The sequence below is a fragment of the Phasianus colchicus genome, chromosome 9 (genome assembly GCF_987193195.1).
Source record: "Phasianus colchicus chromosome 9, bPhaCol1.hap1.1, whole genome shotgun sequence".
In the NCBI taxonomy this organism is placed as follows: Eukaryota; Metazoa; Chordata; class Aves; order Galliformes; family Phasianidae; genus Phasianus; species Phasianus colchicus.
The window spans coordinates 21,663,033-21,678,537 of NC_143444.1; the positions used below are offsets into that span (position 1 = coordinate 21,663,033).

The window sequence follows — 15,505 nt, forward strand, 5'->3', positions numbered from 1 at the left end:
TACCCCACAACGCTGACTCAGAAAGTTTGTAGTGAAATCAAGGAGTCAAAACAATGAAATGTTTTGCAGAAGAGAACTTGTTCCTGAAGCACAATTACCACATCATTGAAAACCATTAAACAGACAGGGAGCAGAGTTTGATTCAGTACACATTCAGGCTTGCTCGTTACAACAAACATTAGCAAGCTGATCTTGCTAATGTTGCAAAACATAGTAAAATCCCTGCAAGGAAAATATTTTGCCCCCACTTGTGGAATGGAAAGATATAAACAGAGTTGGTGACACTTGTCTGCGTTACAGGACACACACGTGGAAGTGGAGCAACCAAACCCATTTGCACTGTGGCAAATGCAAGAGTAAGGCTTCACTGTGTTCGCTGCCTTTCCCTTCAGTTAGATGGCTCCCCCCGAAGCAGCTGAATGAGGGTGGAGGCCTCGTCCTACTGCCCCTGCAGTTGCAGATTTGTCTTGCTCTTTGTGCACGCTGCAGGGTGGTATGAGGGCCCGGTGCTCTGCATGGCACCTTGTCACCGCTCATTCTGCTTGTATTTAGCTGAGAACTGGAAAACCACCTTGAGTCAGAGCAGACTCCATTACTCCGGTGAAGCTGTGGAGATGATTCTTCCCCTGGCTGAAGGGAAGCCACCTGCTGCTCAGCACAGCTGTGGGCTGGGCACTCCTGTTCCCCCTCCCCTCCCCTCCCCCCAGAGGCCCACAGGTGACACAAACGTGATCTGGGTAGGTGCTGCTGCTGAAATAAATATCTCAGCAGATGCACCTGTGTCCTCCAGCAGGACAGCTGCCATTGCACTAACAGTTCTCAAACAGCACCTCTTTGGCAAGTGTCCATTCTGGGGTCTGCTCGTAGATGCCTCATGCTGTATGTGCTGGCACTGCCCCATCCCATCTCCTCACGGGAGGTGGCTGCTCCTCTTCCCTCACTATGTTGCCCACTCAGTGAAAGGCTCGGCACGTTCTTAGCTGCCTGCTGACCAGCCGCAGCTGCCTCACTCCTCAACAAAATGGAGGAAAGTTATTTCTCCTGGATCCTGCTCCTGTGGTGGTGACCTCTAGAGCTGCCGGAGGAGCTGAGGTGAGTACCTGTGGGGGAGCAGAGGGGCCATGTGGGCGACCAGGGTGGGGGTGGGGGGTAGCGTGGAGGGTGAATTCATATTAGGAGGTAGAGATTGTGGGGAGAAGTGATCTGGGTGTGTGGCAGTTGGAAGTGCTTTTATGACCTTTGATGGATTTATTCAGAAGAACTGCTGCAGTAGGAGGTAATTGTACCCTTGCAGGTAGACAGGGCTCAAAATCAAGAGGTAGAGCTAAGACTGAAGAACAAAACAAAAGGTAAAAGTGTGCTTTACTATTTAGTTGTGGGTTTTTTTAAGCATATGACTTGTGTGTTTTTTGAGACTCAGAACTATGGCTATTTGGGTCCACTGTGTGGACTTAAGGTACTAGAAAATATGTGATGCTAAGCAACATGATTTTCCTTTTTTATCTTTCTGTGAATGAACGTAGAATTAATGCTTCTGCCATGCAGTGAATTTGGCATCATCTAATCCTGACCAGAAAGTTTTAACTTTGGCATTCAATTTAAGAAATAACTGCACTGAGAATATATTCTGCAGAGATGTTACAGTACTGTAGCTGAGAATAAAATTTGGGTCATAAGGCAATAACAAGGAAGGAACAGTTTTGTCTAGAGTAAGCTACAGTCTGCTACTTCAGATTCACAAATGTAATTATCAGCTTGTGGTGTGAGATTCACACTTGCACTATGATTTTATCTAGAAGTGTCTTTGTCACAGTTATTTCAGTGTAGGTTACATGTTGTTTTTCTGTTGCTTTAAGATGAAGAAAAATTTTCTTTTGTAAAAGCAGTCATTGGAAGAAAATAAGGTCCGTGTAAAATTAGGTATAGAGAAATACATATGGAGCCATAGTGGGCAAATCACCTGTAAGTGTCTGTAATGATAAATTATTTCTGGTCTTTTTTTAGATTAGTAAGTTTGTGTGTGCATGTGCTTGATTACATATTCTGTCTTCTGGCTTTAATTCACTAACAGAGCAGTCGTTACATGCTACCTATTTAGTGTACACCCACTATTAAGTTTTTTTAAAAAAAAAGTTACTTTATTCTGCTTCTTATGTAACTTCTTCAGTGTCTCTTCACATACTAAATAAAACTAGATTCCTTGCAGAGATGACAATGCGAGAGCAATTTTAGGTTGTTTAGCTTGAAGATAAATACTTATAAAAGCTAGTACGTTTCTGTAATACCTCTTTCTTTTTAGTATTTTAAAATAGAATGCTATCGAACATGCAGGACATATGCCAAAATAAGCATTACTATTCTGCCAAAACATTCAAGTTTATTTTTCATGGTTTATTTTCATAGAAAAATTCCAGCACAGCTGAGATTAAAATGCTGAGCCCTTTAAAGAGCAAAAGATGCATTAAATAACAACTGTGTGGTGAAAGTGATAATGTTTATGGCCACTCTTAATTTTGCATCATTTGATGAGTAGCAAAGCATCCTATTGCTTGACAAATGTATGTGACCCACTTCACATATTCTTGTGTTTTTCATAGTGACAAATGAGCTCAGAACTCTTGTTTTCTCTGATTTGAGAAGAGATTTGAATGCCTCCAGGCATTTCCTCATTCTTGAGGTCTGAACACGTACTCAGTGCTTATGCCAGCATTAATTTATCTAGCTGAAATTCAAGTATTAGTTAACATCTTAACTCCCCCTGAAGGCTGGAATGTAATGTGACTGCAGAAGAGCTATCAAGGTGGGAAAGGATGGCAGAGAGCATTTCCTTACTAATTAGTCTTTTCTTCCTGCTCAGGGTATGTGCTTAAAGGAGTGCTATGTATGTAGCTTCAACAACACAAACTCTACAATTGAGGCTTACCAACCTGTAGTATTGCACTTCATTCTTTCAGAAGATCTTTTTCATTAAATCTATGCATCTTTCTAAGAAATTTGAGAAAAATAATCTAATTTATGAAAATCTATAATGAACAACAGCTGCATAGTATGTGTAACAAAAGCTATTACAAAGATGAGAAGCCTTCACTAGAACTTATTACACTGTTTTTCAAACATTAAAAAAAACTTGAGGTGGTGAAATTTCCACAATAGCTCAGCTGTCCAAAAGAGGAAAATAGGCCCACGTTTTTGTTATGAAGGCATATGACTCTTTGTGAACACTACCAATTTTCTGGTATGTTGTCATCTTTTACTCTGCCTGCATCTATTTTGGACAAAGCTGGTGTTAACCTGTGACAGACTGATTCACAGTAGCTTGCTATTCAGAGTTAGTCATGTTCTTTTCTGATTTCCAAATATGACATGAATTTAGAAGAGGAAAAGTGTAGAAAATACCTAGAGAAACTGAATGTGCTATGACCTGTAGGAAAATGTGGAATTAGTATGTGAGTTTGAACTTGAGTTGTGGTGGGCTTTGGCACAGTTCCTATAAGCAACTGACCATGGGGAACTAATGACCAACAGTGACCCAACTCCTCCTTGTGAAGACCTGAAGTTGCCAGGCCTGCGATGACCTGGGTAGACCTTGATGAGGTAATGGATGGCTTTCACTAGCTCTTAATTTTCCTGGTCAGGGTCACAGCTGTGTTAGTGCAGCAGGGGAGCTCTGTTGGCTGCATGGCAGCCAGGAGTGCTCTGTAAGCTCCTGCTGGAGCTGACTACACAGCTTTCTCCTCAAAAGCAAGACAGTGGGAAAATGGAGCATGTGTGAGCTGCTGCACTGAGGGACTTGAGGCATTCCTTGAGCCAAAGACATAACTGCAATGGCCAAAACAAACACATGTTATTACTGAGTTTGCACTCAGGATGTGTTTTATTAATACCAAAACTGCAAACCACTTTTTGTTGGCCTTTACTTACAGAATCCAACTACTAGCAGTTCTTCAATGCTAGCATGTCTATTGTTATTACTGCTGCGTACTATACATATTGCTTTAAAGCTCATTTATGAACTTAATTTAAAAAAATCATAAATTCAGAAATTAAGAAGATGGCATCAGTCAGTGAGATTAACCTTGGAATCTTCTGTATCTCTCTGCACTCTCTGATACGAAAAGTGAGCAAATACTCAGAACTAGGGCGCTACACTGAGCATAAACTTACATGTCATTCTGCATATTGTTCTTCCTATAGACAAGGTTATGATTTAAAGGTCTGCACGCCATCTTAGCACAGGTTTCTGTTCCATATTATATTGATTCAACTGTGAAATTGTCTAAGATGATCTTCGGATAAATAACTTTCTGGCAGCACTGCTGACTTAGGTGGTCACCTTTCCCAATTTAATTATTGGCTGCAGAAGTGCTTCATGGAGAGTTGTTCAAAGGCAGAAAAAGAGATCTCAGTGGGTGGGGAGAGATGACAGCTGCCTGAGCAGCACTTCTGAATTTTTAACTGCAACCTGCACTAGATCTGTGAAAGATCTCAGTTTAAGAAGTCAAGCCTTACACTCGCTCTACCTCAGGCCCTCATCACCCCTAAACTATGAAAGACTGCAATTCCAGGCTTGCAATTCAAGTGCAATTGGAGCACAAGATCACAAACATGAATTGATGGTAGAGGGAGCTGGGACTGCTGCAGGGAGCAAGCAGGGTCACGAATAAGCAACATGAGCCATTTGTGAGCTGGCTTTGCTGTCAGAAGCATTAGCAAAGCAGAACTGTCATACAGACAGCCTGGGATGTCTCTGTTTTATGCTTGCTAGATCTTATGAGTTTATTGTATACCAAATAGTATGGGCACTTACATAAAATGCCAACAGCAGGATTTACAGGAATATCAAAATTTATTTTTAAATGTTTTAATTTCTAGACCTTGTTTTTGTAATGAGTATAATCTTTGTAAGATGGGAAAGTGCAGGTGAAACTTAGCAGTACAGTGGAGCTCAGAAGTCAGAACTGAAAGTAAAAGAATCTGTCAAAATATTCTTATGTTCAGGCTATGATTTTGGGGGGCCTTGATCAATTTGGCAATGCTACCTGTATTATTTATACAAATACAGAAATCTTAGCTACAGAACATCTGTTGCTCAGGTATGATTTTAGTCTGAGTGAAACCACATAGGAATGATACTGCATTAAAAAATAAATAAAATCGTTTTTTTCTGAAAAATTATTTTAACCAGAAGACATCCTGGAGTGCATGCTGGCAGTGATGTGATGTCCTGGGGACATGACCCACGACATCACTGAGGTTTTTCTCTTAGAGAAAACATACAGGTTCTCCTTATGTGGAAAGTCAGAGAAAGCATCTTTCATCCCTTTCCACAGCTGGCACTTTGACTGATTTGGGTTTAAATTGTCAGCACTGCTCATGCTCTGCCTGACTGATTGTAGAAGGACCTTTTAATACAAGTATTGTAGAATAATTTAGGTTGGATGGGACTTCATCTGGTAAGTTAGATAAGGTTGTTCAAGGTCTTTGGACAGCGATATATCTTGGACAAATAGTGTTTTGTTGTTGTGCTTCCCCCTCTCCCCTGTATGCAGAAGCTAGTGTTTGCAGCTGATAATACTTTATTTGCAACTGTAGGTGGGGATAATGTCTTCAGAATGCCAGCTGGAAAGCTGGTCCTATTTATCCTTACCTTAAAACACTAAGTTTAAGAGTAAGTGGGGAGTTTGCCTCTGATGCAGTAAGATTCCTGGAAATGTTCTGCTTAGGTTTCAGCTTCAGCCAAAGTCAAATGTGGCTGTCTTACAAAATTCCTGTGAGAGGATGGGGAGGGATAATGTACCCACTAATGCTGTTAGGAAAGACAATTTTCTAGATGTGCTATTGTGTATTGCGTTAGCTAAGTATGATAAAGTCATGAACTGATCACTGTGGTTAAGTCTACTTTTCATGTTGCTCTGATGAAAGAGTGTTCTTGTTAGAAGAACTCTGCTTAATTTTAAAGGAAGCACTGTTTCTTTCCAAGTAACTAGTACTAAGCTTTCAGTTAGGACTTGTTAATCTTCTAGTTTAATGTGCTTTTTCAAAGATTCTTCCATGTGTTTGTGACTTATTTTAGTCCTGTTTGTATGATATTGATCATTAATATGGTGTTCTTCCTCAGTGAACTTCCAGAAAACAGGTATATTGTAGACCTTGAGTGTGCAAAGGCTCAGTGCAAGCTAAGCACTGTGCAGGGCAATGGCATGTTAATGGCACGCTAAGGAAATGCATGAGTGAAATCTGTGTTTACAAAAGATGTTTCACAAAGACCTTATTTTTCACCTGAAGTTATGAATAACATCTTAACTAAAGCTGGTGAGTCAGCTTTGGCATGAGGTCACCCAGCAGTGCTGTAACTGCACAAGAACTATGATTGTTTTGCATTAGTTCACACTTTGATGTATCTCCTGCTCCGAACTTCACAGGGTGATTGTTAGCGTGATCACTCACAGTTTAAGAACGTGATATTATATCCTGCTTCCTTTTCTAAAGACTGAACAACTGTGGTTGAATATGAGCAAGTGTTGTGCCCAGGTGGTCAAGAAGGCCAGCGTATGCAGCCAGCAGGAGCAGGGAGGTGACTGTCCCTCTGTGCTTGGTGCTGGTGGGGCTGCACCTGGAGTGCTGTGTTCTGGGTTCTCACTACAAGAAAAGACACAGAGGCCCTGGAGCGTGTCCAGAGAGGGGCAATAGGGCTGTGAAATGTCTGGAGGAGTGGCTGAGGGAACTGGGAGCTTGTGGGTGAGGTTAGTGGGCACGGTGGTGCTGAGTTGGCTGTTGAACTAGATGACCTTCCAGGCCTTTTCCAATCTTACTGATTCTATAATTGCACTGTAGATACTCAGCTAAATAATTATGCTAATCTTTAGAAGAAATCACATACTTATAATCAAAGCTTAAGAAAAACCACAGATTTTTAAATTCAGTAAGATAAAAAAATCTACTTACCAACTATAAAAAAGATGTTTGATTTCTTCAGGTCTTCTGAAAAATCTAAGATAAAAAATGAAAATCATTCTATTGGCAACACCTATTCATATCAGTCTTGCTGACATTCCACACAGTGAAGTGATCTATTTTTTTTAACTGGATTTGCTTTCTGCTCTGCACTGCGGAAGAAACTATCACCCTGTTCATTTATCTCCCACCTTTGTAGCTGTTACTGAAAATATGATTTTAAGAAAAAAAAAACTTGAAAGCTAGACCTTGCGTATATAAATCATCTTTTTTTTAAAAAAAAAAAAAGCACATGCACAATGATGTAGTAATTTGCCTTCCAGCCCATTGTATCTTTCTCTGAATATATAATTAGGTCATGGCTGGTACAGAAATTGGTTCACACTATTCAGATGTTATTTGGTGTACTACATCAGAGGTATAGCCTTAAATTCCTCTGAATCTCAAATTCAGCCTAATAATAATAATCTCAATTGAAATCCAGGCATCTGCTAGTTTAGTTCCTACCAGAATTCTGGTGCTACAGCACTACCTTTTGCTTAAACTGTTGGGTGTCTTTTTTGTTTGTTTCTGGCCAGCTCCCAGTCACTACCCTGTTTATACCAAGGTAGAGGGTGGTCCTGCACCGTGTGTATCTGCTGGAAGTCTGTCTTTGAGTTAATTACTTGCAACACACACTCATTTACCTCATTTAATTTTGTTTCTTATGCTGCACAGAAGCATCTACATCTCCTGTTATGTATTTTTGTTAAATTTAAAACATTTAAAAGGTAAATAAACTCACCTCCCGTGCTTTCATAACCAGAAAAACTTGACTGATCCTCCTCCTGTTAATTAAGCAATTGACAAATTAAAATGGATTTTTCTTGCAGAGTAGTTTGCATTTCTTCTTCTATTTACTTATCTCTATGTTTGTCTTCTCTGTTTTCTAACCTCTGAGCCTTAATCTATGTTGAGAGATGGTTTACAATGTCACTGGAATGCTGTTTGAGTCTGTAGAATGTCAACCTGGAGAACCCAAGGTAAATGGGGAATTCACTGGCCCCCTATCTTTTTTTTTGTAAAGAACACCTTCGTGTGTTCCAGTTTCCAGCTGTGCAGTTCCAGTCTATCATGTAAGCAGTTCAGGTGCATGCTGGATGGATTTTGAAGTGATAATGATAAGCTATAAGTGATGGAAAGGCAACACTGGAGCAGTGGTAGAAGTGAACTACAATGAAAAGACAAAATTAGTCTTTGGTCTGAAACAGTTTGAATTTGTTGACCTTCAGAATACACTGCAAGATGCAACTTGTTACAGGGGCTGCTGAACTGCAAAGAGGGATCAGGCAAGGTAAATGGAGAACTTGGTATGGTTTTGGTTTTTTTCCTTATGCTCAATCATCTGGAATTATTTTGCCATGTACTGTATATATAACCACTGAAGAATTATGGATACTGACCAGCAAGAGAGTCAGAGCAAGAATTGTTTGCTGTTCTTATAAATAAGAACTATATCCATATATGCAGGACATAGGCTGGGTTATGTAGTGTCAATACATTAACATAATCACTGTCATAATACAGTCCATAAAATAATCATAACCTTGACAATAACATGCATATCTGACAAGATCGATGTCTAATATCAGCACAGTACACATTATGCTGATTCTCTGAAAATAAACATTAATTTAGAGTGGACAAGGTTATGTCCAACACTAGTATGGAGTTAACAGGCTGTAGTCGTTTGGAGTTCTGCAGCAGTATAGTGTCAGAAATAGCCACCAGCAGAAATGTGTGTTGCTGCATGAACAGATGAAGTGGAATGAGCAGTATGGTGATCAGAAAGGACAAACTCCTGGCTGCTCTAAATGGGGCTCCTGCACTGCACTTGTGGATTTCTCCCTGTCTTCCCATTATCACTGAAAAACAAGCACTCTTGATTAGGCTGAAGAGCCATTACATTGACCACATTGAATGCTTTCATTCTGTGATTCTCAGCCTATTACACTGCAGCAGAACTGCTTTAACTTTGCCTTTCTAAAACATACTACTAATAAAAGAAAGTTTGGAGGGGAATGCTTTGGGAAAATAAAGTAAAAATAAAAGATTAATTTCTTCCCTGCAATTCAAGTGACAGTATTAACCATGCATGCTTTTTCTTTGAAGTAATAATACAATAATACTTTAGACCTTGCAGAGGACATATTACATACAGAAAGCCTGGTTTGAGATTCAGCCTTTTTATCATGCCTTTGAAGTTTATGAATGCAAATAGTTTTAGGCACAAAGTTTAAAGTTTCTTTAAAAATCAAGATTGCAGTCGCAAGTTCACCCTACAGTCAAATGAATGAGGAAGTACACCTTGCAAGTAATGCAGTTTCAAATCATGTATTTCGTTCTACCCTATAATTGCAGAAAGGAACTGTCTCAGTAACCCACTGGGCTGCTCAGCACAGGTGGTGATAATAAAGGTCTGGACTCTGGGAGTCAACTCAGCACGCAGCCTGGTGTGAGTGGAGCCACTGGCCTGGGACAGAGCAAGCTCCCCATATTCAGAGAATAAGTCACTATCAAAACTTTGTCTTCACAGAGATTTCAGTGGCACCCAACTCAGAGTGGAAAGAGGTCATGACAGCTTGTCTCCTGGGGAGCTGTGAAAAAAGTCAGGAGGAAGAAGAGTAAGGCCACAGTTAATCTGGCTCTGATTATAAGGTATTCCTCCACATCTGAGAACCATCTATCCCCTTTCTTCCCAGTCTCCCCAGAAGTACAGCCACTGCCTGTGTGAAGAGAGCATACTGCCTTCATAGCCTTTAGTTCTTTTTAGACAGTGGCAGAGGCTGGTTAATCCCAGTCTGCTTGTGTTGCGTTTGACAAGATCTAATTGTGTGTTTCCAGCAGTAGGTCTCTAACTTGTGAACAAGTTCATCTCTGTTGGCTTGAAAGCACTGTTCTGTCTAGTTGCCAAAGTGGTATGGAAAAGAGCTGTTGGATTTAGTTAGTGTCACCAGTTCCTAAAATAGAAATTGGCTATTGCTATCAGAAATATAGTGACAGATTATCAGAACAGTTTCAGTATTCTCAGCATAGCTGTTTGTGTTTAATTGAAAGCCAGGTGAGGAACAGAACTTTTGCTAATGAGCTCTGGAGAAAAGTGTAACTTCAGCTACCTTTATAGCCAGGTAAAATTTACAAATGCTATCTGGAAACATATCAGTCAGTGGGGCACAGCTGGTCACATAACTGCTTTGTTAGTGTAAACAGTATATTGGATTCTATACAGCCAGCAGACTTCTCCATCTGTCTCTAGCTGATATTTGCCTTCAGAGTTGGAAAATGGAGGCCTCTGGCTTGTCATGTAACTTGTTATCAGTAAATAACTGAATGGCAGTGGGTATATACAGGTTAATGAGTATAAATTGTGCCTATCATTGCTGGATATGAGGTTATTTCCATAATAAAATGAACTGATAGAAAGTCACAGTTTGCAGCAAAGAGATGATGCAGAATTCTCCAAATCTTTAAGTCTTGCTATTAGTGAACTTGGACACTTACAAAATATCACTTCAGAGAAAGCAGTAAAACATTTTTTTTTCCTAATGGGACTTTTTTGTTGGGATTTAAATATGATTGCTGTGAATGTTCGTTGCCTGAGGTGAGAGGTTTTCTGTTTTAGTCTCTGTTCCAGTCTTTTTTTTTTTCCCACCCACATTAAGTTCTTATTGCCCTATTGTTGCTGCATGCTTTGTGAAAATAGTGGTGTAAAGTTTCTGATACATTTTATTCAATTTTCAACAAATATAGCAGAGTTCCTCCTAGAAACTTTAAAAAGTGCACAAATAACCATGGGTTAATGAGAACAGAGGCAAAGAAACAAAACAATTATGATTAAATATTCAATTTGCATCAGGGAAAACCTTCAGAAAAGAAAATGCTATGAGTAGTATAACGGAGAAAGGGAGAGAAGTTGCTTTCATTAGTCAGTGCTAAACAGAATTATTCAGAGACACTTAACAAACCTACCTTAACAACACAATAGTATAGAAAGCTCTATATCAATAAAAGCAGTGACATTTCAGGGAAAAGCACTTATGTAGCTCCTTTACAGCACTGCATCAGTTCTCAGAAAAGAATTTATCTTTAGGCAAACCAGTTCAGGAGGAATGTGACCAAAGTTTATAAGAAATTCCATGGCCAATTTTATTTTTAAGAACTGGGTGTATGCTATCAGGTAGAGTTTGGTCAGTCATTTTTAGAAGTCGCTTTGGATATAATGATATTTTGAAGTGATGAGTCTTACACAGGGAGAAGAAGAAGCTTGTGTGAATAACTTTTGAAATGTGCAAAAGGTGGGCATTTATACTATCTTTCCCATGGTATAAAGCATTATGGCTGTATGAATCAAGTGACGTGTAGCTACAGGGGGATAAGCTCCACAGGGTCAGCTAATAAAGCAGTGTTCAGTGAAATAAAGACAGTACACATTAAAATTTCAAACAGGAATGTATCTGTACATACCAAGAAGAATTCAACTGAGAACTGACAGCCAAAGTTACCAAGGGCAAAAATAAACTAAGATTAAAAAGGAGGCTAAGCTATGTATGGATATGTATGGAAAGATCAGTTCCAATCATTGCTGATAGCAAATTCTGAAAGAAATACTCCATCTGATGCTTCAGCATGTTAACTAATCTGTATTACAGATCTAGATAATGTTGAACGTGGAAATAACTTTGTTTTTCTTCAGTGAGATTTTTCCACCTCTCCTTCTGAGTCATTTGGCAGGAGATTTTAAAAAATAAATAGCGGCAGGACCCTAAATAAGGCTGATCTGAGTCTGAAGGCAATCTGTATGTTATTAGCTGAATATTTTCCAGAGGTGCATCTGTCATACTCATGCAATACTGGCAGTTCAGTGAGCAAATCCAAATCTATGCTCAAAAAGGGGGGGGGGGAGTGGTGCGGGGGAAGACCTATCTATCTATCTATATATATGTATATATGTGTGTGTGTATGTATGTATACATAGACCTTTTCAAATAAACCATTCTACACCTTTGACTTTGTAAGTTTCAAAGACAATTGAAAAATATATTTGAAGTCCTTGGAGAAGAGAATGAACATTCAGTGTTTCTATAACACATTGATATATTTCAATCAAATTCAAGCACAACTAACTCAAAATATGTTACAGACTAAGAGAATAGCAGTAAATGCATGCTGCTTCTGTATCCCATTGCTTATTTTCCTCAGTTTTGAACACCTTATATTCTCTTTTTATCTACAAACTCAATTTGGCAATAGAGTGAGACTGAACTGAAATTGCATCATGACTTGTGCCTAAAATTACACATAATTTTAAAGATTAAGAATGTAAATATTTAATGGAACGTATCAGGCACAAATCCTTTAAACAAATGAAAACAGCGTGTTTCTCTGCATAGGAAATATTTGTTGAGAGTAAAACTTAAGATGTGAGTAAAGAAAAGAGAATAATACAAGTATAACTAATACAAATAATATCATGTGTGCAATCCAAGCAAGAACTGAGCATGTGGCTTTATTAAAGTCATCTCAGCATTCTTTCAATGGGGATGTAGGCGTACATAACCATCAATTTTTCAGCATGCTGTAGATCTCCTTTTGCTATGTTATGAGTACATTTTTGCATCCGTAGCATTTTACTTTTTCAAGGAACGCTGTGATTCCACATAAATCTTCCCTAGGATTCCTTTAGGTAAGGGCATTATCTGCATTTCAGCAGAGATATTAGGTGACTTATCAATAAGAACACAACTATATATGGAAGAAAAGACAGATCTAGGACTTAGATTTTCACTTTCACCTGTTTAAATTTGTAGTACATTAGATAGAGTATATTTGCTTTGAATTCTTAGTCCTTAATAACATAATATGAAATTCAGTTTCAGATGTTTGCAAATGATGCTTCTACATCTAGTACCTTAAAATCAACAAGCTGTCAATTAAGTAAACTTACTGATTAAGGGTGGTCAAGAGAATCAGAAAGCAGTGTAAGGTGTCTGTCAAGCATCATCTGGGTATAAAACTTTTCTGCTTGAGTCCAGTCCAGTCTGTCACCATCTGTGTGGTTTTAGTTTGACATGTGTTTGTAACCAAGCTTAATAGGCATGTGCCTAATCCTAGGGGATTAGATGTATGCAGTCTCTGCTTGTCAAAATTGGAATGGGCCCTTATAGATGCAGTTCATCTGCATTCAGATCACAAAATGTGAAGACTCCGAGCAAGCATTAGCTGGGTGAAGCTGAGCATCAGAAGAAATTGGGTGCAGTCAGCACTGAGCTGCGGAATTTGTTTTTTAAATTCCTGTTTTCCTGTAAGAGCAAATGTTTGGTTTTGATGAGATATGCTGGGTTAGTTGCAAGTTTTATGTATGGGCAATGGTCCCCGGGAGCTGATTTTATGAGCTGTATTGTTCCTTGCCTTTAAATTTGATTTAAGACTCAAATAGCTTTTTGAAGCTGAGCTGCTTTCTGCACGCTTTGTGTTGAAATATGGCTCTGGAAAGAAGGGGCTGCTGTGCTCTGACCTCCCCTGGTCCAGAACTAATGAATGTGTGTAAATGAGATACAGTATGAATACATCCCAACTTCGAGGTTTTTCTTCCCCCAAAGGTGTATTTTCTTACACAGTTCATACTGCTCATTGGAGTGGAGTTACTTGTGGCAACAGAGATGAATAGTAATTAAGAGAGAACAGTGCTAATGTTATCTGAGGTGATTTTTGTTTGTTTGTCGTGCATGCAACCAGGAAGTGCAGACCAAATAGTTTTTTGTAATAACATCTACAGAATGTGTTTCCCTTTTGCCTCTGGGATTTTAGCAAAGACAAGCATTTCTATGCTACCTTCCTCGTAAAATAAACCTTATAATACCTATCAGTAATGTTAAAACAAATTGATTTCCACCTGCAAACTGAGATCATATATATCTTGATTTAAAGAACATGCAAGACATAAAATATGTGTGATTATTAGGCAAGAAAAATGTATTAGCTTCATATTGATTTCTGGACACAATCATGATAGAAAAAAGAATCACAGTAATGAACTTTAAAAGGGCAAACCTAGGGTTTAGGGTGAGAACACAGTTTCCAGGAAGGTAGCAGCACTTGGCATTATCAGAGCAGTGTGAGAGTATTCTGGTAAACTGGACTCTGAATTTGGGTTGAAAATCTGACTTGAAGAACTGAGGCTTTTTCAATGTGTCTTTGTGAATTGAATGCAATGGCAACACTTGGTGCCCACGTTTTCTGTGCATAGTTATTATCTATTGCACATTTTAAAATACTGTATTGCATACAGGTTTGTTACTCTTCAGTAGGTCTATTGTTACGAAAGTTCCCTGTACCTGCAAAGTTATTCCCAGAAATTATTACTTTTTTTTCTTTTAGCATGGTTCTTTTCTGTATCTTGCCATCACTCTTAAAATGATCCTTCTATGTGTGGAGTATTTATGCTCCTTGGGGCACTTAAGGCTCCCATGGGGGAGCTTAAATTTACATTAGGCCACTGCAGCAGGGAAAAGTATGGCAGGAAACCTTCCAATGCATTTCAACTGCATCCTCAGTGCTGCTCAGCTCCTACTCCCAGGCTGCTAATGACACTGCTAACAAAAGGGTCTCTCACACTGCACACTGTTGGCACTATCTGCAGAGCTGGAAGGCAGTTCTATTTGCTTTTTAGTTTAGAGGACAAATCTCAAATTTCCAGTAAGATTGTGATACAAATATATAAATGCTTTGTCAAGAAACATATGAAGTGGAATTCAGTAATTGCTTCTTTTGGAAGAACTAAAACTTCATGAGTTAATTTCCACAGATAAACTACTAGATGTTATACTTCTGATTGCATTCATCATCTTTACCACTCATTTATTTTGTTAGCATCAGCTCTATTACTTTATGAAAATGAAACTCCAAGACAGGTGAGGTAAGCTGTAAAAAGTAACTTGTCTTTAGACTTAAAAATGTTGCAGCAATTCAAACTGTCTTTTAAGAACAAAGACAGCAAAGAGCAGAGGGCAGAACATGCCTTTCATTTGTAATCTCCTGAGTTTTCTGAGGACACTTCGTTTTCATTTCCTTTGTATCATTCTTTAAGATGAAAGTATTTGTCCTTTGCTAGCGATGTCTACAACAGGCAGTATGCTCAGAAATGTCTTTTCTCTTGCTCCCTGCTAAGTTTTTTCTAACCCACACACAGTGTCACCTGCTGCAGCACTTGTCCAAGATGCACAGTAATACATTTCGCTATAAAGCTCTGTTCTTCAAACTGGCAGTCATAATTCAGTACTGCGTGGTGGGGGAGAGGCAGTTTTATTTCAGGATAGCACTGCAAAAGTTAGCAGGCATCTTTCCCTTGTGTGGCAGGTGATCAGGTCTGGAGGCAGTGAGTGTTGCTATGCCTTCGTTACATCTGCCATTTACAGAAAAGCAGATGTATGCACAGACACACAGCATGCAGAATTACAGCAGGGAGAAAGAGGGAAGAAATGTAGACCCAGGAAGTGTAGCTAATGAGAACAGA

At 39.1% G+C, this 15,505-nt stretch overlaps 1 protein-coding gene across 1 annotated transcript in view; it reads right to left on the bottom strand.

Annotated features, from left to right (window-relative positions):
* Positions 1-15,505, bottom strand: part of AK5 (adenylate kinase 5) — an 86,408-nt gene that overhangs the window by 13,483 nt on the left and 57,420 nt on the right. The window contains exons 9-10 of the mRNA XM_031600668.2: positions 7,739-7,781; positions 6,946-6,990 (exon numbers count right to left, since the gene is read on the bottom strand). Of these exons, the coding sequence (XP_031456528.1) occupies positions 6,946-6,990; positions 7,739-7,781 (88 nt within the window). The remainder of the gene's footprint in view (positions 1-6,945; positions 6,991-7,738; positions 7,782-15,505) is intronic.